The sequence below is a fragment of the Mirounga leonina genome, unplaced genomic scaffold (genome assembly GCF_011800145.1).
Source record: "Mirounga leonina isolate KUSES-001 unplaced genomic scaffold, KU_Mleo_1.0 Mir_82, whole genome shotgun sequence".
NCBI classification, from domain to species: Eukaryota; Metazoa; Chordata; class Mammalia; order Carnivora; family Phocidae; genus Mirounga; species Mirounga leonina.
Genome location: NW_023270825.1, coordinates 50,212,232 through 50,239,677, shown reverse-complemented (window position 1 = coordinate 50,239,677; position 27,446 = coordinate 50,212,232). Strand labels below are relative to the sequence as shown.

At 35.3% G+C, this 27,446-nt stretch overlaps 1 protein-coding gene across 1 annotated transcript in view; it reads right to left on the bottom strand.

The window, feature by feature from the left end:
- The window catches only part of MDGA2 (MAM domain containing glycosylphosphatidylinositol anchor 2), a 797,493-nt gene that overhangs the window by 340,162 nt on the left and 429,885 nt on the right, over positions 1 to 27,446 (bottom strand). The window contains exon 3 of the mRNA XM_034992713.1: positions 25,165 to 25,339. Within this exon, the coding sequence (XP_034848604.1) occupies positions 25,165 to 25,339 (175 nt within the window). The remainder of the gene's footprint in view (positions 1 to 25,164; positions 25,340 to 27,446) is intronic.

The following is a 27,446-nucleotide window of genomic DNA, read 5'->3' as shown; positions in this document are numbered from 1 at the left end:
TATACATAAAATCATTAGTTTCTGAATCTTAAAAAAATTTTTTTTTGAGAAAATGCTAGAAACTTTATCCACTAATTCTAATTACAGTATCCATTATTAGAAAATACTATCTTTGGGCCATCTTTATCTTTTCAGAAGTTTTGGTTGTCATATCTGTAATTTAACATCTTCATTTGATTAAGGTGTCTACTAACTGCTTCTATTTCATCCAAAACTCTCACTAGAAGATGACTCTATGCCCACAAAAACAAGAGATTACCAAACTAAGAATAACCATGTTTTCTGAATTTTCTCACTAATGAGGAGTTGCTACTTCTCTACTTGTTTTCTCATCTTCTGGTCAACTTTTGTAATTAATGAATACACCTTGGGTAAATGGTAAATCTGACGTACCGCCAGAAATATTTAGCAATGTCACACATGCAGTTAGCTTTTCTTCTCAAAGCCAGAACATAGTAGAAAACCTACCTGCAGTGCACATGGTGAGTGAACAGGAGAGCAGGAAAACCTAGATTCTAATCAAAGGTGCAGAATACTAGAGTTCAGGGAAATGAAAATGTACACTCTAGATAATGAGTAACTGACTGCCTGCATCTTACTGAGCATCTCAGAGAAAGCAACTGCTGTAGCTCTGCAATAAATGAGGGGTCTTCATCTAAAATTTAAACTGCACAAATGCAGATATTGAGAACTTTTTAAAAATAGTAGTTAATAATAATAAAGCAAGGCAATGGCAATGCCAGCACAGATAAATATAAGATGGACGAAGAGAAATTTGAGTCAGAACAGAAGAGAAACACTCACTTGGCTAATTCTTCGGGAAAGGGTATAAAAATTAATATTAGTAGATCTCCAGTATATATTGTTCAGAGTTCACTGTATAAAACTATGCTTATTCTAGCTCTTACAACCACGTGTATACTAATTATTTCAAAAGGTATATTCAATTATTTTCAGTTAGCTATTAACCGTTTCAGTTAAAGAATCCAACCATGTATTATTGACTTTAAGCAATGGTGTCCTCCAACTAGCCACCTGCAAAAACAGATTGATAATCACTGCTGCAGACAAACACTTTCCCCTGGACTCACCAGCAGGCCTGTGGGTTCAAACATAGGTGCCATCAATATTTATTTACACTTAAATCTCCTGTTAGGTCTATCTGAAGCCTATCATCACGTTGCTTAAAAATCCCAACTTTAAGGGGGCACCTGGGTAGCTCAGTCGGTTAAATGTCTGACTCTTGGTTTCGGCTCAGGACATAATCTCAGGCTCACAGGATCAAGCCCTGCATCGGGCTCCGCACTCAGCTTGGAATCTGCTTGGGATTTTCTCTCCCGTTCTCCTTCAGCTCCTCCCCCTGTCCTCTGGTGCTCTTTCTCTCTCTTAAATAAATAAATTAATTAAATTTTTTTTTTTTTAGATTTTATTTATTTGAGAGAGACAGAGACAGTGAGATAGAGAGCACAAGTGGGTAGGAAAGGGAGAAGCAGGCTCCCCACAGAGCAGGGAGCCCAATGAGGGACTCGATCTCACGACCCCAGGATCATGACCTGAGCCGAAGGCAGACGCTTAACTGACTGAGCCACCCAGGCGCCCAATAAATAAAATCTTTAAAAAAAATCCCAACTTCAGGGACTGTTATGATTCTTAAATTATTTGGTGACATTCTTAATCATACTTCAAGCCTTAGCTCAAGTATTATCCTTCTTAGAAGGTCCCCAGGCATCTCTGACAGAGTTAAATTTCAGCACTAATGTACCCTTGCTTATATTCTGTTATAACCAGAATGATAGCAGTGGCCATTAGAGTAGCAACAGCTAAAATAGATAATATTATTGGACACTTAATATAACTTCTTATATTATCGTACTGATTCTAACTTGTAACCACTCTGTTGGTAAGTACCATACCACTAACAACTATTTTAATAACTGTAATTTTAATTATTGTCCTATAGCTGGTGAGGGTGAAATTAAAACTTGGACCCATCTGTCTAGAGTCAGAGATCTTACCCTTGTGATTGCATATACTTCCTCATTATTCTGAACCTTTTTCAGCATCCCATCAGCTTTTTGAGAGTGGAGAATATGTCTCCCTGCTCATCTTTGATCTCTCAATGTGTAAAGTAAAACTCAAAAGTGGTAGTTATCATGGTACCTTCTTCATAGGGAACTGTATTAAATGAGATGATGCACGTGAAGGGCTTACTTAGGATATTAGATCTCCAATATAAGCATATGGAAAGCTACTGGTAAGTGCCATGAAACAATGAATAAGAGAATGATTTAATGCGTCCAGTGTTCACAGCATATCTAGAGCTCAGAGAATGATAAAACTGCATACCTTTCTTTTGGTGCATCTTGGTGGCTCCTTCAGAGAGCCCCTGAAAATGACATTTTAATACTGTGTCACATTTTTTTTTACAAAAATTACTTTAAATATACTATAAAAATAGGAGACTACAGTCAGGAGATAGTTTAAATAGTAGACTTCCATTAATTTAGTCTTGGGGTATATTTATCTTGGGGTGTATTTACCAAATGGTCATTTTAGGTGCAATACTTTGCTCATTAGCCACTGACATAAAGATCAGAAAAACTTAAGTTTCTTGAGAATAAGTAACTCAACAATCGCTTGTCCAGCACTGTACCTCACTGGAATGTACACGGAATTTTTCTAGATAATTATCACATTTGTGTTTGCATTTTACTACATGGTATCCTGGAAAACAAAATTATATTTTGGTAATAGAGCCAAAATTTAACTGAAAGAGAATCTCTAGACACAATGCTTTTAAATATTTTGAGGTGTAAATAAACACCGATTTAATAAAATAACAGATTCAGAAGGTCCAGCTTCAGGTTCATTCAGAAGAATGCGGATTATTAATTTTCCATTTTTCTTTGGCTGAATAACCAGAAATAAAGGATCTTACAAAAAGTGTTTTCAAATTAGCTTTCCTTTATATGTATATATTGCATATATAAAATGTATTCAGTTGTTTTTTGATGAGGAATTTCAGTTAATTTATCCGATTTGTTTTTGTTTTTGCCTTTTTACAGTATTCAGGCATGAAAGTTTCTGTGCCTTTTAAAAATACTTATCTTGGGATCACCCCTTTTGTCTAAGAGGGAGTACTAAAGAGTTCTCATTGGACTAGGTTAACTGGCCCCTTAAAGCCTTCTCTGGGAAGCAGTTTCAAAATAAGCAGTTGGGTATGATGAAATAAAGCAATTAGCTCATAGTAAAACCAAGAAACCACACACACACACACACACACACACACACACACACACCCTATGGTATTGAACTGAAGATTCAGATAAAGGGACAACACATAGATAAAGATGGTTTTAAGTTGCACTAGGATTGCAATTAGGTAATTAGATGGATCTCTGTCTCTCTTTGTCTCTCTTTGCAACAACTGTGCAAGGTTATAACCATTATTCTTTTTTTAGCAATAAAAACCCCAAGTTTAAAGACACTTTACCATAGCCATTTAGCTATTAAACACTGAGACAGGACCATCGAATGCATTGCTTGTGTTTTCTGTTACAACATATCACATTCTTACTTATTTTATGTATTCTGGAATGATTGTTATATGAATATGTTTGATAGAAGACACCAGCTCTCACTTTTTCTCTCCTGTGCATTAAAGTACAATTCCTACATTTCAGCACAGACTTCAGTATATTGGTTAAACAAAGATAGTATGCATTCTATTTAAAACCAGTAGGGTGAAAATTTTCATTCTTTCAATTTCAAAGTGCACTCTTTTCATGCACACATTACTTATATTTTGAGTTTTCAATGATTGTATTTAATTCTTCAAATTTCCATCAATGTTGGCAGTAGTTTTTACATTTATTGAACTACCTTGAAAAGCATCCTCTTTCAACAAAATTATGGCCTAAGAGTCCAAAGATAATATTACCATTTAACTAGGGAATAGAGGAAATATTCTTATGTCCCCCTACGAACGTATTTAGAAGTTTTTAATTAACTTAAAATTTCAGGCTTTGTAAATACCTAGTACCGAAATGTGAAGACATTAAGGCCCAGAATCTACATTACATCTCACTGCAGGGTGTGTTTGATAAGCTGTTTATCGTGCCACATGAAAATGATTAACAGGAACTTATATCTACAAAGTTTAACTATCCTCATATTAAGGCATCATTTAATATTCAGATGAGGAAATAAACTGATGATCTAAAAAATTAAAAATATTTAAGAATGAGAAGTTCTAACAGTTCATTGACTTTGGTTATATATCTCAGGAATTTAAAATGCTATTGCAACAAGGATTCAAAGCTTGATTTAGTCTGTAACTGACAACTGGGAGTAAAGAAGACAGCTAAGGAACTTTTAAATAAATTGTATATTCTCTTCAATCTGTGGATGACATCTTAAATGCATGAGACCTACAGAAAATAGCTATAGGTAGTCATCTAAAAATCATGCCTACCAAAGGAAAATAATAAATTAAAAACTGCATTTAAAATAAAGTTAAAACCTATACAAACAGAAAAATCAGTAAATTATGGATTATTGAGCATTCTATATCAAGACTAATATTAATTTAATGACAGTTTCTTCTTATATATCATATTTGGGGGACATTCCAGACATTCAGACTTTATAACTACAACTAGTTTATATATCATTTTATATTTATAGTTATATAATGATACATGTGACACAAGTTAAATATTATGCTTATAAAGAAGAATTTTAAAAATAAGATCTTTATATAATGATTTTGTGAGCCATTTATTTCTAAGACTATTGTATTCATAAAAAGAAGATATGTTTTCTGCTTTTCATTAATCCTTTTCAGGGAAGGATTACTAAACTAATTTTCCCTTGAGTTTAGAAATTTATGTAAAACACTAAGCACGTCATGTGAAACATTCACTATTCATTAAGTATATTACAAGAAACATGTAATAAGTAGTTGTAGCAGTAGCAGTATAATAGTAGTATAAGCAGAAACAGCAATAAGAGCTTTTTTTTTTAATCTACTCAACCCAGAGAGAGATAACCCTATCTTAATACTATAGCATAGCATTAACTGATCACCTACTATATCTTAACACATCAGGTCAAGATTTGATTTGCATTTTGTTATTTAATCCTCACAAGAAACTTGAGATACAGAATTCATTATTTCCATTTATTATGTAAGACAACTGGTGTTCAGAGGGCTATATAAGAACAGTTTCTCCCCTCACTGCATTCTCAACTTGCTGATAATGTTTCGGATCCATTTGCTAAGAATAGAGAGATGAATTTGTTATTCAGAAGCTTTAGAAGACCAAAATGTATAACAAATTAATTTGTCATTGCAAAATCTGGATTATCAATAATAAAAAGCGTTCTTCAATAAATGTAAAATATGAAACCATACCATGGACCTCAGTAGTATAAAAATGCAAATAATATTTATAATATTAAAACTAGCTCTGATGTGTAGACCAAGAACAGTGAAGGATAAAGGAGAGAGGAAATTAGGAAATTAAAAAATTAAACAAACAAAAAAAGAGTGAGAGCAGATACTATAAAAAGTGGAGAAATAAAACAGAGAACAGATGTTTAGTATATCTCTATAATATAATATATAACATGATATATTATATTATTAATATATTTACTTAATAATAAAATATAAAAATTATTAAAATATTTCCTTATATGTTACATATGTGTGTAGATATATATACATATTTCTATATAGAATATGTATAGAATATGTACAGGCAAGGAATGAAAAGGAAGAAGAAAGAATATGAATGGTAGAGAGTCCCTTAGCCCAAAAATATCACCAATTGTCACCACATAGGTATTTTAAATTTATTTTTTTCTAAAGTAAAAAAAAAATCAATTACAAAAATTAATACAGCAAAACATAATTAGAAATACTTGTTGAAGATATAAAAGCACACCTAATTAAACAATTGAAAAGGATATTGTATTTCTATAACTTATCGATTTGGTTTATTGGAAGTACTAAAGTAATAATTTAATAGCATAATTCATGTACCAGATTGGTTTTTAATTTCTCATATATGCAGTCTCTCCTCTCTTCCTATTCTTGCTACATCATCTGCTAACCTGTCCACTCCATCAACTTCTCCAGGAACTTTTTTGCACCTAGTTTACAGCCTCACCTTACACCATGACTTCTGCCATCCAGGTCAATGCTTTCAATATCCACATCAATACTGTATCCATCTTCACTAGCTCGATATTCCCCAATTACCCTTACTGAAAGCACGATAACTTTCACTCCAGCTCAGCCACCCTCTCACCAGATTATTACCTAGATCGTCAAATCCCACAGAGGCATTCAACTCTCATTGTAAACGCGGATGTTTCCTTTCTACATGGGCTTCCTATTCTTTTCTCTCCCCATTGCCTGTGCACCTGCAGGTTAAACTAACTCAGCCTTTCGTGCTGCTTCACAAGCCTCTCCTCCAGATAAATGAAATTTCCCGTTCCTCACAACTGCTCCGAATATGCAGAATTTTCTTCAGACCTCTAACCCAGCCTCTGCCCACATTCTCAGCAAATGTTACCTTACATTCTAGTCGACCCAAACAGTCAACAGATACGCACTCCTTCAGCTTCCCAGCCGCTGCCAGCCTACTTTATCTGTATCTTTTTCTATCTCCTTCTTGCCTATCTTGGGACTACAAAGCAAGAAAGTTAGTTTTTCCTCAAATTATCTGAGCTTTTGATTTTGTCCCCTCAGAATCTCAATTCCAACAAATACCGCTGCTGTCTTGCATCATTTGTCTTTCCTTGTATTCAGTTTCCGTGTCTGTGAGATGGAACATGTACACAGGTAATGGATGTGAAGTACTTGACATAGTGTATGGTACATACAAAATGCTATGAAATGTTGTATTTTATTATTGTTAGTTAAGTAGTTGTATTAATAGTGATACAATTATTTTTATATGCCTGGTGCAGTCTTTTTACCTACACATAAATAAAAGCAATAGGATACATCCCACCACCTCTTCTTCTCCTTCCCACATCTCTCTTCTAGACATCCTTTTTTGAGTTCTTAACATGTCAACCACCATTCTAAACCTTTATAGCTGTAAGAATTAAGTAACAAATCCTTACCATGGCTTAACACTTTGCCAAGTGAATAGTAGACAGTTGATTAATGTTAAGAAATGTAGTTATGATCATTAGATAATGACAGCACCTATAAGGATTAGATATTTGTTAGATATCACCATTAGTCCTTTAGAAAGGAGCTAAGCAATTTGCCCAGGGCCATAAAGCTAGTAATGGTGGAGATGAACCCTTGTGATTAGATTAACTCATTGACTCTATTTCACTTAATTCCTACCCGTGGAGGAAGTATGCTAACTTCCTGATTTTTTTTTTTTAATTATCTCATTTCGGGCTTCCAACCCTATAAAATTTACAATTCTGACAATGATGACCATCATTTTTGAAACTACTCCATATTCTCCCATATCCCTAGCATACCACCCGTCAGTAGCAGTCAGGAGATGACCTTCCTGAGCTCTGACTTGTGTCAGCCATTGACCCAGAAACTTTACGTGCTTCAACTAATCTTATCCTTACAACCACTGTGTAATTCCGGTATTATTATCATCTCCATTTTTTTTTTAAAGATTTTATTTATTTTTTAGAGAGCGAGCGAGAGAGAAACAGCATGAGAGGGAGGAGGGTCAGAGGGAGAAGCAGGCTCCCCGCTGAGCCGGGAGCCCGACGTGGGACTCGATCCCAGGACTCCGGGATCATGACCTGAGCCGAAGGCAGACGCTTAACCATCTGAGCCACCCAGGTGCCCTATCATCTCCATTTTTTTAAATGAGCAAAATTAGTTGTGTGAGGTTCAGAGAGTAAAAATGTATGGATTATATGGTTACAGAAATTATAGAATTGACCAGGTGTGGATCCAGGATTGGAACCCAGTAGCTTGGCTCACTGTGTGTACTCATAAGGATGACACCTTGTTGACCTTAATGTCCAGATTAGTGGCACATAACTGATGTCCAATACACGGTGATTGAACAAATGCTTGTGCCAAAATTACTATAACAACAAATAACTAAAAACAGAGTGGGGGGGGTGCGCCTGAGTTGTTCAATCGGTTAAGCGTCTGCTTTTGGCTCATGTCATGATCTTAGGGTCCTGGGATTGAGTCCTAAATTGGGTTCCCCGCTCAGCAGGGAGTCTGCTTGTCTCTCTCCCTTTGCCTCTCCCCTTCGCTCGTTCTCGCACTCTCTGTCTCAAATAAATAAATAAAATCTTAAAAAAAAGTTAAATCTTTGAAATACTGGAAAACAACTTTTCTTTCTAGTTCTGGTATGTTAAATACCTGAAAAGAGTTCTCAGTTGTCATGTGTGATTTAAAGCTGAAGCTTTGCCTTTATAGTCTTAATATATACCTATACCTATTTTAAAAAGGTGTAAGCAAACAGACTCAATCATGGATACTGCCTAGGCACTGTGTAGTTCCAGAGATCCACATACTTCTTATGTAACTTTAAAGAGGTAGAGATATTTTATTAATCTAATATCTGAGAACAGTTCCCCCAAGAAGACTGAACACATTTGTAAGTGTTCAAGGGAAGGTGAAACTGGAAGGGCCAGAGGGGGTTCCTATCAAGCTTCAGAGGATGGTGATGTTATTTTTCATGATAGAGGACTTGGTGGCACATGGGAGAGACACTTTTGTACTGTTCCTGAAAGGAAGAAGGAGAGGGAGGAATGTAGAGAAGGCACCAGAAAGATACAGAACGTCTGGGTGCCCCGAGGGGGCACAAGAAACTAAGATCAGTAATTCCACTGGGTCCAGGTAAGGCTGTTTGTATTGCTGGATCAAATCAGCCTTCGTCACATCTGGACAAGTTTCAATAAGGTCTACTGTGCTCATGGAGTGTTGGTGATTGCAGAGTTTTGCATGAAATCAACGGACCACTATTCCTAACTAGGCAAAACAGGATTGCACAGTGACAGAGACAGAAAAGGAGAAGCCCAGGGAGCAGAGAGCTTTATAAGCCAAAGCAATTTTCAAAAATTCTGAGGGAGAGCTTTGGATGTTAAGAGAGTATGAAAATGGCATGACGTTGAGGCATATGCCTCATTTTGAATCAGGAGCAATGTCTTAGACTTGGACCAAGGACCTGTAATTTTTTAAGTGTCCACAAGAGATTACAATATATAACCACAGATAAGAACTGCACTGTGGCTTTAGGGCTGTGAGAAAGAAGGGTCTGCAACACTTTCTGAGGACACACTCTGGTTGCAAAGGAGCAGATAAATATATTGGGGGCTTCTAAGCAAGGTTACAGAGAGGATGAGTCCTGAGAGGTGTCAACAGGAAAAATTAGAGTTGGCACAGTCCATCATATAGAAAAGAAAAGTATGGGGATATTTTTTAAGAAGAGAGAATTAAAAATGAGTAAATACATGGTAAACATCTTCAAAGGACTATACAATCTTTATTGAAAAGCTTACTAATTAATAACTTTTTATGCATATTGAGTGTGGTCATTCTGCCTCACTTTTTCTAGCAATTGTAGTCAGAATTACCAATTACAGTGATTCATTCCTGTTTTAGCACAACACCTCATGCTTACCTTGCAAGAAGAAAGTGTATAGAAGACAAAGCTAAATGGTTATGAGTGAGGAATAAGAAAATTCAGCAGCAACAATGGATTAAAATTGACCTTCATTAAAAAGTTATACAAAGGATGTGTGGTGTGTGTCCACATGGTCTTCAAATAGAAGTGGGAAAGGAAATCACGAAACAGAAAAAGAAAACAACTAAACTAGATCTTCTCAGGTACTCATTGACATACCATGTAATAATGTTACTTCATTTCACGTAGGTTTAGCATTCTCTTCCAAACTGCACTGAACACTATATTTGTGTTTTTCAAATATACTCTCTTGTTCTTCTTTCCAATTCCTGTTAGTTGCAACACCCTCTCCATATTTCGTATTGTTCTATAAGGAGTAAAACAAGCTTACTGACAATAGTTCAAACAGCTCAGGCCCACTGTGTTTTGCTGAGTTTGTGAAAAATAACATGCTAATGAAGAAAACTTCCCAGTTTCTTTACTACCAACATTATTTGACTCCAAGACAATTTCATTGTGATACCATGGGCACATAGTTAAAAGATCTCATTTCTAATTCCTACTATGCCACCAATATACTGTGAAGATAAATAAGTTATTTAAAATAGGAGTGACCCAAGTCACAAGGATTAAAAAAAAAAGAAGCTTCTGTCTTAATGCTTTCTCTCTTCATTGTTCACATTTCTACCAGACTTTTTTTTCACATAATAAAGTGCATATATATATATATATATATATATCCTTGTTTAGCAATTCTACCACACTCCTCATTTTCCACACAATGATATACAAAATATTTACCTTGGCATTCCAGGACACTGCCTAAATATTCAGAGAACATTTGCCCTGTAACCCTTACCAAAATTAGTCTCTCCTGGCAACAAACTAGAATCACACTCCCCTAAGAATATCATACATAATTCCGTACCCACACCTAACCAGTCCCACTCTCCCAAACAGAAATATTCTCCCTCTCTCATCTTGACTGGTCTGAGTCTACTCTTTCTTTATAGCTTCAAGCCATTCTTCCAATCATGCCAATCTTTAGAGATTCTTTATTCCCCTTAACTTGTATAATACACTTTGGTATTTATGGTTTTATATCTATTCTTACTTCCAAAAGAGGCTATAACTTATTAATGGGCGGATAATATGCTTTATATATTTTAAATATTCCCAAGCCAACGAGGTGCTCAGAAAATGTTTACTGATAGATCATATAATTTTTCAGACCAGTTCTTAGAAAAAGAAAGTAAATATTTGTGTATTAGAGGTTTTATTTTTTTCTCTTCAGAGAAAATTCAGAGTCAAAGAACCTAAAAATTTTTATAAAGCATGCTTTAGTTCAGTCTATTCATTTAGAAAGAGAAAAGAAAAAAAAAAAACATTGAGACACAGAAACGTCTCTTTACTGAAGTTGTAATTTAGCAAGTCGCAGGGCTAGCATAAGAAGAAATAGAACCATGATTCCTCAATCTTAGCTCAGAATTTCAGCTACTACAGCAAGTATCTTAACTCTGCTTCTCTGGATCACACTCTCTCTGATGATACGAACTGTGTTGGTTGTGTTTTAACACTCTGTTCTCAACACTGACTCACACAGAATCTGCCACACAGAAGTCATTTGAGAATTGTTTGTTGAATGAATACTGAATGGTTCACTATATACAACGTCATATGAAGTAGAATTTCACTCCCACAGAGGGCACTATTCAAAAGACTTGTTTTCCAGATGTCAGCTTCTCATTGAAAACATTGCTCCATGCTCACAGAGAGAAAAAAAGGAAAGAAATAGTAAATTTCTAACTCAAGAGTTTTCCAACTACAGTATTCTGCGCTCTCAGTGAATTGCTGTTAAGAAACTAGTCATTTCTCTTTTTCCCAGTAGAAATATGGCCACATGCCATCATTTCTTTGCCTGGAACTTTGCTTTGAGGAAATGTATAGGCTATTTCTAAGAATGCAGAAGTCATAAAAGAGAGACCACAAGTGTGGGAAGGATGAATTCAGATACACATTCTGAAAGGATTAAGATCGAGTGGTTTGATTCTACCTCCAGGTGCCCTTAAGTAATCAATCTATCCCTCTACAAACACCTGTTTCCTATCCCCTACCGTAAGTTTGGCGCAGAGCTGGTCATTTGGACAGGACTATATTAAATAATGACATAAAGTGAGCCCTGCTTTCCAGGAGTTTACAAGACCTTGAGAAAAACAAAATTTACAGGCATGAATCATTATATAATACCTGTCAACATACACGAGAACTATTAATAAAGGTATATAGTGCCTTATATGCAATTCCACAATTTCATCTACATCATTCTGAAGTCCATAAAGCTTTCAATAAGGGAAGTTTTTCTGTAAGCCATTTGAAAACAAAAGCTGACACGACCTGAGCTCTTTGGATGGCAAACACTGCCTTCAAATGATTTGAGGCTATTTATAAAGTTCATTTATCCCACCTCATGATTGGCATGACTCAGGATATAGAAAGAGCTACAGAATATTAATGTTTTCATCATGAAGTGCCCCATATCTCACTGGTGATGTTACAAAAAAATACTGTATGTTCACAATAAACGTTCTAAAATCTGAAAAACTCTGGGTCTTGAAGTGGCCCCGAGGCTTCACAAAATATGTTGTGGACATGTGAAATAGAGGCAAGTAATCACACTACATTTTTGAGGCATAAAATTTTAAAAAAAAAGTTATAATTCCCAGGAGAGGAGATGAAGAAAGAGCTTAAGCAGTCTGCAAGGAACCTTGAAGGAAGGCAAGATAGGGTTATTGGACGCAACAGAGAAGCTGAGGATGTGGTAGAAGACGCGAAAGGACAGGGTGGAGGCAGAAGGAAGCCAGGCTCTTAAGAAAGCGGGGGAGTGCTAAGCCAGCTAAAGTATGGGGGACGGGGGGAGAAGGGGAGAAGGCGTAAAGAAAACATTGGTTTGGGAGGTGAGGGATTCAATTTCAACAAAATAGGAAAAACAAGCATAGGGAATTGGATTTTAATTAGTAAAAAAAGTACACAACGAATGTGGAATTTTCAGTGACAAGTACTAAGATGAGCCCTGAATTTAAGAGACTGACCTGGTAATGATATGCAGAATAAATTTCAGGAGAGTACTATTACTGTAGGAGAGGTCGGCTGGGAGGTTCTTTGCAGAAACCAGGTGTGAGGTGACGAGGGACTGGAATAACAGAGTGGAAGGTGGGCTTACAAAATGGCATCTGTTATTTTCTCTAATTTAGCTCATTCTGAAAATTAGAAAGGATTTCTAAAAGCCTCTCTTTACATGTTCATTCCACATTTTGAATATAACTCTTAGGGATGGACACCTGATGATGTTTGAAAATGAACAAACCCTTCATTTACTTTATTCACAGCCATCTGGATGTCCTGAATGCATGTCATAGTTATGTCATGACACATGGATTTTTATATTCCAAGCCTAAAGACAGACTCAAGTGGCCATGAACAAAAAAAACTTTGAAAATAACTAAACAAAACAACAACAACAACAACAAAAAACACTGCACTGTTCTCTACTGGAGTTTAGATGTTTTCACTTCACTTTCAACCCAAGAACTTGAAAGTTGGCTACTTTTAGATAATTCAATATTTGGTATTTGGTCATATAAATACAGTTCAGATGCTAAAAAATGTTAATTAAATTTTTCTCTCTCTATTAAAAGAACAGAACTAAGATTTTGAAAATATAAAGTACCAAGACAAGGCCAGATGTCTTCTCTAATATCCTTGGCCACACTGACAAGAACCATTTCCTTCAGTTGTCAAGGGGAAAAAATAATAAACTATTGCTGAAAGTTGGAGGTAGAAATCATTATAAATTTGAAGAGCTTCTTATCTTGTATAAATCTAATGGCTTTCTTTACTCTCTGTGAGAATCTTTCCACACTGTCCTTATAAAGCTAGTAAAGAATTAATATTTCAAATTATTTCATCTGACTCATGGTATAGACAGAACTGCAGAAACAAAGTTTACTAGGTTTTCTTGGGCCTGTTATAAATTTAAATTAGATAGTATAATATATTCTGAATATATTCAGAGGAAGTATTAGTCACATAATGGCCTCAAGTGCTAAATATATGTGAACAATAATTTACTATTCAAACTTTTACTTTATCCTTTCAATGAGACTCAGAATTTGCTAGATTTAAAAACATGTGAAATCAATCTAATTAAACATCTTCTTACATATTTTTCAGATCCAAATCATTTTATTAACTCACTGTATTTGTAAAAATTTTATCAGTTCTTCTTTTTTTTTTTTTTTAATGAAATATGTATGTAATACAGAGTTGACAGTAGCAGACTTTGCCCTCAGGGAAAAACCTAGACTGAGACACTTCATGAACTGACTAGAAATCACAACACTGAATGCCAACACCAATTCTCTGGCTGACTCAGCAGGAGCATCTGCCTGCCATTAAACTTTGACTCAAGAATCTCACATAGCCAATGGTCTGTTTCTTTAAGGGGCTTTTTGCTTGGTTTAATCAATGGATTTACCACTTTAATATGACAGATAAAAGTTATAAGTAATTTTTATTTTTTTAAGATTTTATTTATTGGGGCGCCTGGGTGGCTCAGTTGGTTAAACAACTGCCTTCAGCTCAGGTCATGATCTCAGGGTCCTGGGATCGAGTCCTGCATCGGGCTCCCTGCTCGGCAGGAAGCCTGCTTCTCCCTTTCCCACTCCCCCTGCTCGTGTTCCCTCTCTTGTTGTCTCTCTCTCTCTGTCAAATAAATAAATAAAATCTTAAAAAAAAAGATTTTATTTATTTACTTAAGCATGCATGAGAAGGGGAAGGGGCAGTGGGAGAGGGAGAAGCAGGCTTCCTGTGGAGGAGGGAGCCCAATGCGGGGCTCGATCCCAGGGCCCCGGGACCATGACCTGAGCTGAAAGCAGACGCTTAATGACTGAGTCACCCAGGGGCCCCTATGTCTATTTTTTAAAATCTCCAACTAATTATAAGCTCCTTTAGGGCAAAGGCATTGTAATTTTATTTCTCAGCATAGTTTCTAGTAGAATGTTTTGCAATAGTGAGTCCTAAATTAACATTGCAAACTGACAGACTCTAATTGGAAATGGCCTTCTGGGACCTTCAATCCAGAAGGCTAAGAGAACATTTGGGATTTTCAGAATCAGGTTGAATAAGCACAACAACCTAAAGGCAGTAGGAACAGGTGCAGAGCCACTGAGAGAAAGCTGCTGGAAGCTCTTCTGATTGTGAGTCCATGGAATGAGGGAAGGATTCCAGTAGGTCCTCCATGAATATTTCTTAAAAGGATATGTTCGATCAGTAGTGCATAGATAATAAGCAGCTTGATAAAGATAGGACTACATTGATTTAAAAGCAACTCTTCCATTACGTTCTCTGAATAAGAATCAGTGACCAGGTATGAAATAGGTAATGTTTATGGGGAACTAAGAAAAGCTAAATCTTCTACAGAACCAAGGACATGCTACAGATACTGTTCCACTAAATTTGATGACTGTACATGAAACTCACTGTTAGAAGAGAATAAAAAATGAATTCAAGACTTGCTCTTCTCCAGAGATGAAATTAAAAAAATTACCTTGAAATTTCTGTTGAAATTATTGTTTAAAAGATGCTTAATGATTATATAGAAAATGATATTGCAAATTAGATAAGTCAGTCAAAATATGTGGTAATCAATATTTTAATACTCTGTGCAAAGTAACTTCTGATAAAGGTTATAAAAATACAAATAAAGTCAGATGTGTTGCTTGCTCTTAAAGCTAAAATCCACCTGTTAACACTCTGGAATAATGTATCATTATTACAAGTTAAACACCCTTTCTTTATTGATGTGCCTTCTGAGTTTCCCCAAAGGCAAACTCTGAGACAAACACTCAAGTGCAAGCAGTGCATTTGAAAGTGTTCCCAGAAACACCAGGTTAGTGGAAAAGTGAGGGAAATAAACATAGAGTGCATTATTGGGTGCCTGGGTGGCTCAGTTGGTTAAGCGACTGCCTTCGGCTCAGGTCATGATCCTGGAGTCCCTGGATCGAGTCCCGCATCGAGTCCCGCATCGGGCTCCCTGCTCGGCAGGGAGTCTGCTTCTCCCTCTGCCCCTCCCCCCTCTCATGTGCTCTCTCTCATTCTGTCTCTCTCAAATAAATAAATAAAATCTTTAAAAAAAAGTGCATTATTAAGCTAGTGACAACCGTGAGGAATTAGAATTTAATTTTCCTGAGGAATTCTGGGACAGTGAAACAGCCTCTCTGCTTTTTTTTTTCTTTTAAAGAGAGAGAGTGTGCAACCATGCGAGCAGGGGGTGGGGGGGAGGAGGCGGGAAGCAGAAAGAAAGGGAGAGAGAGAATCCCCAGCAGACTTCCTGCTAGAAAATACAGAGCCCCTTGCGGGGCTCAATCTCATGACCCTGAGATCATGACCTGAGCCGAAACCAAGGGCTGGACTCAACTGACTGATCCACTCAGGCACCCCTAAACTGGCTTTCTTAAGTAAACAATAACTACTTCTTTAAACTTCAGTTGTAGTAACTTTAGACAAATAAAAATTGGATACTTTTTTTTAGGACAGAATTTGAGTAAGATATTATAAACACTGAGAATTCATCACAGAATGAAATTGGCATACTGGTGTTATATTCTTCCACTGAGACTATGCCTCGTTTCACAAAAGAAGGGGAGAACTGAGAAACTAGAAAATGGATCAGCTTCAGAATTCATTAACATAGAGTTCTGAGGGGGAGAGGTCTCAGACCAGGAGTATCTCCTAGACTGGGGGTACAGATAGTAAAATTAAAATCTGAGAAATCAGTAATTTTCCTATTCCTAAATTTCCATATTTCCAATATGCTCATTTTGTGCATATATTCAATAAATGGATTTCTTCTCTTTTACAAGTTTGTTTTTGTTAAAGTGTACTTACTTCTAAACCACTCAATGTGCTGAGAAAAACAAATTGACCCATACATTTTTCAAGATACTCTGTAATTTCATGAATACATTGTAGAAATGGAGAACAGATAGAAATAGTAACAAAGAAGACAACAATTAGGACAAGTATAACAGATACCCTTAAAACCTCAGTGGCTTAACACGAAACAAAACAATTTCCTCTCATGAAAATTCCAATTCAATTGTTCCTATACTAACTGGTCTCCTGGGTAGCTGTCCTCTAAATGGTGACCCTGAGATTCAACATTTTTCCATCATGTTTCTCCAAAAAAACCACAGGATCTTCAGACACTTTACTGGAGCTTCTGTATGCAAAGATACATAAATCAAGACAATGTGTGAAGAATTACATGAGATGTTTCAGGCACTCAGCGGAATGTGGCATATATCACTTCTCTTATGCCACTGACCAAAATTAGTGTCATGACCACAACTAGATGAACCAAGACTGAGAAATAGAATTTATCTGTGTATTAAGGAAATAAACATTGGAAGAAAGAGTCTACTACAGGTCATGATTAATAGCCTGAAATTTAGGGATGTATTTGTAGCATATTAAAGTGGTCTGAGCTTGGTGTTGCCCCCAGGGAATATGTTTAGCAATGAATTAGATGAAATATAAGAAGCAATAATATTTTTAAGTAAAACAGAAAAATACCAAAAAAATGAAATGAATAATAGGAAATGAAATTCTGTAATAAACATATTTTAAAATCTTAAAATATTTATGCATGGGTAAAAGTAAAATGAAATTAAATAGGAATAAATATATGATTCTGCCTTTAGTTTTACAATATGATCAGCTGTACAAATAATGTTAACAGAATGTCAATTTTCAAATATCTGTTTAAAAAAGATTTGATCACAAGATAAATATAGTCAAAAGAGTAAAATATTGTTTTAAATTTTTTAAGAAACCAAAGCAAACAATTTTATTAGTAAGAATTCACATTTGGGATGTGATTGGTCGTGTGCTCCATGAACAAATAACTCTGATAAGCAAGTATTCTTCATCTGCATCATATATAATATTGCAAAATTCTGTCTTGAAATTTATTAATAGGGTAATTTTCATGACAGTAACCCGTTTTTAATAAGCATTGTAATTACCACATCAAACACTATTAAGACCTTCTAAACCCAAGGCTGAGGTTTGGGGAGGAGGGGTGGTGAATAAGAAAATCATGCTTAATGAGATTGACTTCAGGCATTAGTTTTCTTGCAGGGCTTGCTTTCATACCAGAATTCCCATTTGTCATTCTAGCCCTTTTTCTAAACTTTGTTATCCAGAAGTCATGTTGATGGGTCCAATAAAAGTAAACCAAAACAACTCATTGTCAATAATTTTTAACTCTATAGTTTATAATTCTTCTTTCTAACACAGGTAAATTGTATTTGGGGAATAAATCAGTAACATGTCATCCTAATTTCCCACTAATTTATCAGGTAAAAATGTAATAAATAAATCTAACAGACAAGGATAAAAAAAAATCACTGCTTGGTCTGAATGTAATGAAATGCAGCAATCTACCTAAGTGAAATTAAAGTGGGGAATATGTTTCAGAAATAAGAAGGCTTATAAAATGTTTAATGGATATTGAAAAAGATTTGTCTCATGTGTGAACAGTGTCTGCGCACATGATAACTTATTAAGCTAATGCCTCTGAATCTAATTTCTTTTTGAATTAAAAATCATCTTTAATCAAACCCTAACCTTTAAAGTTGTATGACCTCTATTACCCTGTGAGCAATATAGTCATGGCTAAGAATAAGTAAAAGAATTAGGGGAGCACATTCTCAGAAAATTGTTTAAATGCCCTCAAGAATCTCAAGGTAACAAAGATATTTCAGTATGAAAACTTCGAACTTCCGTGAGCCTGCTTTATATATATTTATATATATAAATTTATATATTTATATTCATATATGTCAAATAATTTATATAATTTCTGAAGAAATGTAATAATTTATATAAGTTGTGTATATTGTATATATATTATTATATATATTATATATAGTGTATATATATTTATATATACATATAAAATTCTATAAAAATAAATTATTATATACTCCTTCTCCAAAAATGAATCTTGGGGCTCTCAACGAGTGGTCGTTGCTTCTTAGGACAAATGAAGCAGTGTTGGTATTAGGAGAATGCTAACTCTCATCAGTAATTCTGAAGTCCAAAAATTATAATTTCTTTAAATCTTAGCATACATGGCAGAGAATCATTCATTTAGTCTGAAAACACTGGCAGTAAGATTTCAACACAATCTGGTAGCCCATCTTTTAAATTAAGCTCTTATTCCTCCTCTAATCCCCCCATTTTAGTCAGTAAGTATCCTCCCCGCCCCTGCCCCATTCCAAATACAGTTCACTTAATCCTCTTCTATGCCTTTAATCAAAATGCTCACTCACTATGGATTATCTCTGGCCTTCCCCTCTACTTGTTTAAACTCTGTGTCAAGACTCTTAATCTGGTGCTTTCCCTATTTTGCCGGCTAACATGTTAGCCTGTCACCGTTTCGTGGATGCTCACCAAAGAAATGAGACTTCTGAGTCAGAGACAAAGGACTTTATTACTCATGCCTCCAAGGGATATATGAGCCTCATGTTTTCATAGGTTCTCTCCTTCTCTCAATTTCCAGGGGGGCGATCTGGGGCAACCCAGATGAATGCTGCACATACAGTTTGTGACACAGCTAAGGAATCCTGAGCCTAGGAAACTTCCAATCTTGAAAGCTCCTGCTAGCAAACCTGCCCAATCTTTGCTCCTGAGATAGACATTACCTTTATTATCCTGGTGAGGAAACAAATTGCCATCTGCCCTGGAGACAAGACACCATCTCTAATATCAGAGGCTGTTCGCTACATAAACATCCTTGAAAAGAGAGTTCAGAACAAAAACTGCCAAAAGACATGTAGAAATGTCATGAGGAATTTTCTCTAAAATCTCATCCTTCAAACTACAAAGTAAACCCTACTTCTTTTATGGTAAGAGTCCACAGGACCCTCTCACTCCCAGCACTACATTTTCTGTGCCATTTGACACATCATTCATGTTGTGTAGTATAATTTATGTTATTTATCCTATTGCTTAACATTTGTATTCCATTTAAATGAATTATATATTTCATGTTGTCTCCTTAAGCAGTTTAAACTCAATGAAGGTACAAATTATGTGATAATTCCTTTGTAGCCTCACAAAATTTAAGGGAATCATATTTTGACTAGCCACTTAAATATTTGTTGAATGACTGAAGAGTCATTATTAAGTTTCATCCTAAACAACATGCAAATAAATGGTAGGGGAGATTAACCTGAGTTTAATCCTATCAAGTTCTGGGGTAAAATTAGTTAGAATGTGGCACTAATGTCCCTTGTTACTGCCTTTTACTTGTAAGAGATATCTTTTCAACCAATTTTATTTGATGTCAAATATTAAGGAATATCAGTTTTTATGAAGAATTCAAGAAAAATGTGAATATAAACCTAATCTTAAGTTTTAGAAGACAATAATCTTCTGATACAATTTGTAATGAAATCAGTTTTGACTTGTAAGGGCTTAATAACAAGGACCTCCAAGGCAAAATCTTCAAATCTATATTTTATGAATTAAAAAATAAATTATACATGCACATAGTTTAGAAAGCCAAATAATTATATAAAACACAACCTCAAGTATTTCTAATACCCAGAGGCAACCTTTTCTAATTCAGTTCTTAACCAGTCTTGGTTTTGCCTTCATATTTCTAAATGTTTAATGGCAACTTACAGACTGTTTTTCTTTTAATTTTCATATTGTCTTATTGATTTTTTCCTGTTCAAGATAAGCCTTTACAAACTATACCAACCTTTCTATACTAACCCTCTCCCATCTTCCTTATATCATACTTTTGGTTAAGTCAAGTGCTGTTGCTATTGATGACTATGCAAGTATTCTTTACAGTTGAACCTTGTAATATATTTCAATTACATTTCATTTCATACAACTTTTTCTTTGTCTTGTGTTAATAACACCTGTATTTTGTTTTCCCAATTGTGTATGCATCTATCATCACCACATTATTAAGCTTTCCATGAAAAGCATAAAGTTCTTCTCTAAAACCAGGCAACCCACCAGCTGCATCTGCTTCATGAAAACATCCTTCACGGAGCCTCTTCCAGCTTCAGTCTGTCTTGGTTGTCCTTGAGGCACAATGCACAGCTATCATCACGGTGTCTTGCTTCATCATCATCCTGGGATTCCCTTCTATATTCTCCTATACAAATCTCCTTTTTTATTGTTGTTATTATTACATCTCTTCCTCTTTTTTGATTTAATTTCTAGTTTTGGTGCAACATATATAAAAGTAGTGTCCTGAGAGAGGGAACAAGGCAAAAAAAAATTGGAAATTTTATAGGTCTAAAAACGTCTTCTTCTAAAAAGGATCTTCTTTGATATTTGAAAAAAAGAAAAACACAATAACTGGCTGTGTGAAAAATTCTAGTTTGGAAATAACTTTCCTTCCAAATTTCAAAAGCTTTACTCAGTTGTTTTCTAGTTTCCTGATTCCTATTGAGAAGACCTGTGCCAAAATTAATTCCTAATTCATTACATGTGACCATTTTGGAAAAAAAGAAAAACTCTTTGGAAACTTTTAAGATCACTTTTCTCCTAGTGTTCTGAATTGCGTATTGATGTGTTTTGGTGTGGATCTTGTTTATTGCATTGTACTTGACACATAGTAATTGAAAACACATGTCCAACTATGATGGCAAATTTTCTTAATTTTTTTAAAAATAATTTCTTCACCTCTATTTTCTCTGTTTGGAATATTTATTCAAATATTAGATCAGCTGGACTAATTCTTTCATTTTCTTATCTTCTCTTTCTTGTTCTATCCATTTGATTATTAAATTCTGTTTTACTCTCTGTAAGATTTCAAAGTTATCTTTCATACCTTCTGTTGATTTTTATGCTATCATTATTAATATTCCAAGAGTTGATTTTTTCTAAAAATTCTTTGTTTTTAGTTTTCCTGTTCTTGTTACATACACGCAATATTTTCTTTTTTTCTGAGAATACCAATTAAAATAATCAATGAATTGTATTTTATTTTGTATTTTGGCCCCCTGAATTATCCTTGTTTCCTGAATTCTTTTTCCTATTTCTTTTTCTTGGTTTATTTCTTTTTATTAGAAGAGTGTCCCAAATTTGGGGGTATATGGTATAGTCCTATTAAAGAGTCAATTATGAAAGAGCATATTGGTAGTTCTGTTGATCAATAGTTGGCTTTATTTTAAGTGTATTAGCTGGACTATTGTCACCAAGTCCCATACTTGTCAGGATCCGTAGCCTTTCCTCCAGAGTTTATCGGTTTTCCTGGACAGGAATTCTCCAGTATTCTGCCAGGAAGGCATTTTCAGAACCAAATGTGAGAAGGGACCATGTTGAATATGTAAACTTGAATATGTTAAACCTGATTTAACTACAGTATATTGCCTCTCATTTTTGATGATTCCAAGTTTCTTAGTTCAACATCTTTCCAGTTCAACATCTCATATTAAAAAAAAAAATTCTAGTCTTCTATAGGGATTGACTGGGAAGCTGGCAGGGAAAAGGAGGTGGTTAGGCATAGAATTGTGTGAAATCTGGGTCCTGGCTGCTTGGAAGGTGACCTGAGTCTTAAAAGACTAACAGGGCTTTGGAGCACTGAAGGGAGTTATGCTATCATTTCTACCAAAGTGTGCACTGTAAACTAAAACAGTGAGGTGCAACTGAGTCTGGACAGCAAGAGACATGAACAGATAGAAAAGGGTGGGTATAATGCAGAATAGTACTGAAATGGCTTTGTAGTAAGAGGAGGAGAAAAAAAGTATTGTTTTAAGTCCTTAAAAAATGTAATTTCCTCCTTTGTATTTGATTTTTAACCCAATGTTTAATTATTATTAAATTATATATATAAATTATTATCAAACCTCTTGTGGTGGCAGTGGAAATCATAATCTCTTATTCAAAACTTTGGGGAGTGTTTTTCAGAATATTTCGATTTTCAAAAGATAATACAGTAGATATATCATGTGTTACCCAACATACTCAGCAGGCTCTGTGGCAACACTGTATAATCAGATACGTTATTTCCTGAGCAAAACATGATTATTCAAACAAAGTAAAGAAAGAGCATAAAGTCTTTTCTATTTTTTTTTAAAGATTTTATTTATTTATTTGACAGAGAGAGACACAGCGAGAGAGGGAACACAAGCAGGGGGAGTGGGAGAGGGAGAAGCAGGCTCCCTGCTGAGCCGGGAGCCCGATGTAGGGCTCGATTCCAGGACCCTGGGATCATGACCTGAGCCGAAGGCAGACGCTTAACGACTGAGCCACCCAGGTGCCCCTTTTTTATTTTTCTATTTGAGTAATTTTAAATCAGATGTTGCCACCAAACTAGTTCACGTCCAGTTTTGCTGAGAAAATTTACCAATAAAACCCAAAAAGGCAAGCAGCAAATACACTCATTCAATTTTCAGAAAGTTTTAGATTTTAAAATTCATGACCAAGGAGCGCCTGGGTGGCTCAGTCGGTGAAGCATCTGCCTTCGGCTCAGATCATGATCCTGGGGTCCTGGGATTGAGTCCCACAATCAGTGGGGAGTCTGCTTCTCCTTCTCCCTCTGACCCTCCCCACTGTTTGTGTGCTCTCTCTCAAATGAATTAATTAAAAAAATCTTTAAAACTTCATGACCAAATCTATAATAACAACAACAAAAAAAGCACAGGTATGTTTTCTAGAAAGTTATATCATAGAAGTGTGTAATTCATTTAAATTAAATTTACTTTAGTTAAAAATTATATATGAACAGCCATACTGTTTGCCAGAGTGGCTGTTCATATATAATTTTTAATGAAACCTTGCCATTTGCAATGATATGGATAGAACTAGAGAGTATTATGCTAGTGAAGTAAGTCAGTCAGAGAAAGACAAATACCGTATGTAGAATTTAAGAAACAAAACAAATGAGCAAAGGGAAAAAGAGAGGCAAACCAAGAAACAGGCTCTCAACTATAGAGAACAAACTGATAGTTACAGTTTGGGAGGCAGGTGGGGGGATTAAATCGGCGATGGGGATTAAGGAGGGCATTTGTGATGAGCACCGGGTGTTGTATGGAAGTATTGAATCACTATGTCGTACACCTGAAACTAATATAACACTATGTTAACTAACTGGAATTTAAATAAAAACCTTAAAAAATTATATATGAACAAAACTAGTAAAAATAGTGTTGTTGTTGTTGTTAAGTATACATAACTGGAACTATTTGATCAGGACAAGGGCCAGAGGCTATACTGTGGTGAGGCAGTGTATGGGTAAGGCCAACCTGTGCGCCCTGAGAGTAGCACGTGGGATTCAGGTGCCTGAGTTATAATACCAAGGGATGCCTAAGGGGCTAGAAGATGCTACAATGACTGGGACAGGCCTTCTCTCTCATCCTTTCCAGGAAAGGAACAAGCATCCGAGTGCAAGATAAATCACAAATGTAGCCCTGCCACCCACTTCCCAGTCCCCTGAATAACTGAATGAGATTCAACAAACAGTGCAATAAATAGATCATGTTTAATTCCGGTCACCTTCCTAACTATGCAACACTTGTCCCACATTGCAAAACAAAGGAAAGGGACACAATAAGAGATAGGTAGAAAAACAGGAACTCCTCACTTGTTACTTATGTCTGAATTACTTTGAGGAGAGCAAAAAAAAAAAAATCTTTTTATTCTAACAGTAGAGAGTTAAAAAAATGAAAGTTCTCATAAAAAGATAATGGAATGATGGGTTAAACCTGTGCAAAAGAACAAACTGAATGTAGGTCCTTGATTTGTTTTGGTGGGGAAGAAGGTAAGGAGACCAAGAAAATTTTAAGTATATTTGCTAACAGCAAAAAGTGGAAAAACGAGACTAAGAACTAAAATAAATCAACAAACACTTCCCAGGTGGCACAGCATTGCCCAAGATACTGATTACTTTCAACACAGGTGGATCAAAACCAGGCTCTACCTAGAGATTTTGGTCATTCACAAGCCAATTCAAATAGTACCGCATACATGGTGTTCCTTTACAAAAACAAGAACCGCTGAATTCACCCAGAGGTAAAGTTAACAAAGCAAGTTACAGTATGTATCGCATAATGTTTTCCTTATGCTGTTATAAAAATGCATTTATATACTTCTATATAAAGATAGGAAGTATATACATTCAAACCCTAATGATCATTGGTGGGATTATCAGTAATATTTATTGCCTCTTTGTTACTCTGGTTCTTTAATGTTCTATGATGAAAATGTATTACTTTCTCATAAAAATTAGGAGAATTCCTAATGGAGACTCTTTCTTCAGTAAGTATAGTAAATGAGCTATAGTTATCTTACATACTTTTTATCCTCAACTAAACAGAATGCTATGTTTTGGAACAAATCATAGTTTTTCTCAACGGACAAAAAAATAGATCTCAAGCTGTAGGACAGAAAGCCATAGGAGACTTAACCATAGTTTTCTGGGACAGTTACTTACAGTACACATCCACTCTGATTGACTTTATCGCTGGGGACCCCAAGCCATTCTCTGCTTTACAGTAATACCGGCCTCCTTGGTGTCGCTGAATGTTTGTAATCCTCAAAGTCTCATTGAAGACACTTGAGTCTTGGAATCTGTCAGAGGCACTTCCTGCTGTTTTGGTCCACCTGATCTGAGCAAGCATCAACAAAGATGGTTACTTTAGGTTGGTTTTCTCAAAGAAAAATCAAATAGCCATTACTCATTTGAAGAGTTTGCTTTTGGAGATGCTATATGCCATTCCTAGCAAGTTATCAGGAAAAAAATTAAATTTATATGCACAATTGAATTATAAAAATTTGAATGCAATGTCATTGGATAGTGTATGTAATTCTAATTCAATTGTATATAATTCATGAAGAGCTTAATCAGTGTGGGGGGCAATATAAAGACAAAATAAAGGGAATTAGAGTTAAATATATGTAATATGTTGGAAATATGGATTAGTTTCTCTTTTTGTTGAGAATTTAAATTTTTCTTTCATATTTTTCAAACCCTCCTAAGGTACTCTTTATTTAGTTAGTACAGGTAGACTCTTAATGTCTTTTCAGACATGTTCTCGTTATTTTAAATTTCCTATTTGATTTGGATAATTTAAGCAGGTTAGTCTAATGGCTTATTGAGATTATGTGTAATTATATATATATACCTGGCTGTTACAAGCGTTTTCTTTTTTTTATGGCTTTAATAAGTCTACAAATGGCTTGTCTGTTTTGATAATTAGAATTCACTTTATATCAATAATTATTTTCAAAAAATGTGCAAACTTTTCCAAAGAGAGCATTTCTATTTAACTGCCAAAACACTTTGAATAACTAAAACATTTCATTATAAACAATAACATTCTCTTAAACACAGCTGTGTACAACAGACTTAGTTTTGGCTAGCAATAAAGACTGGCATTCAACTCTAATTTTGTGTATCTTAGTTTATAAAACCTGAACAAAAGCCAAATAATGGTACTGTAAAGTGATACAAAGTAGGAAATCAAGAGGATTTGGTTTTACTTCTCTCCGTGTCCCTGCTGGATAGAATATTTATTTTTTTTTGTTTTTATTTTTAGGTTGAGAAATGGTTGATAGAAATCCTTGGTCAAACACAGAAGAAGAAATATGGAAAAATGCAACCAAAGACTGAGTCTTCAAAGCTGAAATCCTATAATACCGCCATTATCTATGCTATTTTCATATAATGTTAATTAAAATTTATAATCTAATGACATTAAAAGAATCTTTTAAAAGTTCTCCAATCATTATACTATCGGTATGAATATAATCATGTCTGTCCTTAATTGTGAATGAAATGAAAATGTTAGAGATTTATAAAAACTGAGTAATTCACAAAATAAATATCAAATATTTATTCAACATCTTCTATGTGTATGGAATACACACAAAAGTAAATGGCAAGACTCATGACTTCAAGCAGTTTACAAGCTGGTTCCTATTATGCTCATAAAAAGACAATGTATAACAAGGGCACTAATTTTCTGTTCTTGTATAGACAGATGATAATTCTACGATAATCATTATTGCTAGGATATAATCTGAGATAAATAAAACACAATTCCAATTAAGATACCAAGGTTTTTTTTTACTATCATAATATAAAATTATATGGTATAAAATTGATTTTGGTTTTTTTTTAAGATTTTATTTATTTATTTGACAGAGAGAGAGAGAGCACAAGTAGGCAGAGCGGCAGGCAGAGGGGGAGGGAGAACAGACTCCTCGCTGAGCAGGGAACCCGACGTGGAGCTTGATCCCAGGACCCTGGGATCATGACCTGAGATGAAGGCAGCCGCTTAACTGACTGAGCCACCCAGGTACCCCTACTTTTTAAAGATTTTATTTATTTATTTGACAGAGAGAGACACAGCGAGAGAGGGAACACAAGCAGGGGGAGTGGGTGAGGGAGAAGCAGGCTTCCCATAGAGCAGGGAGCCCAACACGGGGCTCGATTCCAGGACCCTGGGATCATGACCTGAGCCGAAGGCAGCTGCTTAACCGACTGAGCCACCTAGGCGCCCACTATAATATAAAATTGTTTTGAATAATATATATTTCAGATAATAAAAAGGAAGTTTTAAGACAAAAACAATTTTGGAAATGACGTAACCCTTTCAGATATTAAAAATGTTATTAAGGTACAATGATTAATTTGGGCTATACTGGTACAGTATTAGTAATCATTCAGGAATAGGGGATAGAGAAAGCAAGAGTGTGTGAGAGAGAGACTGT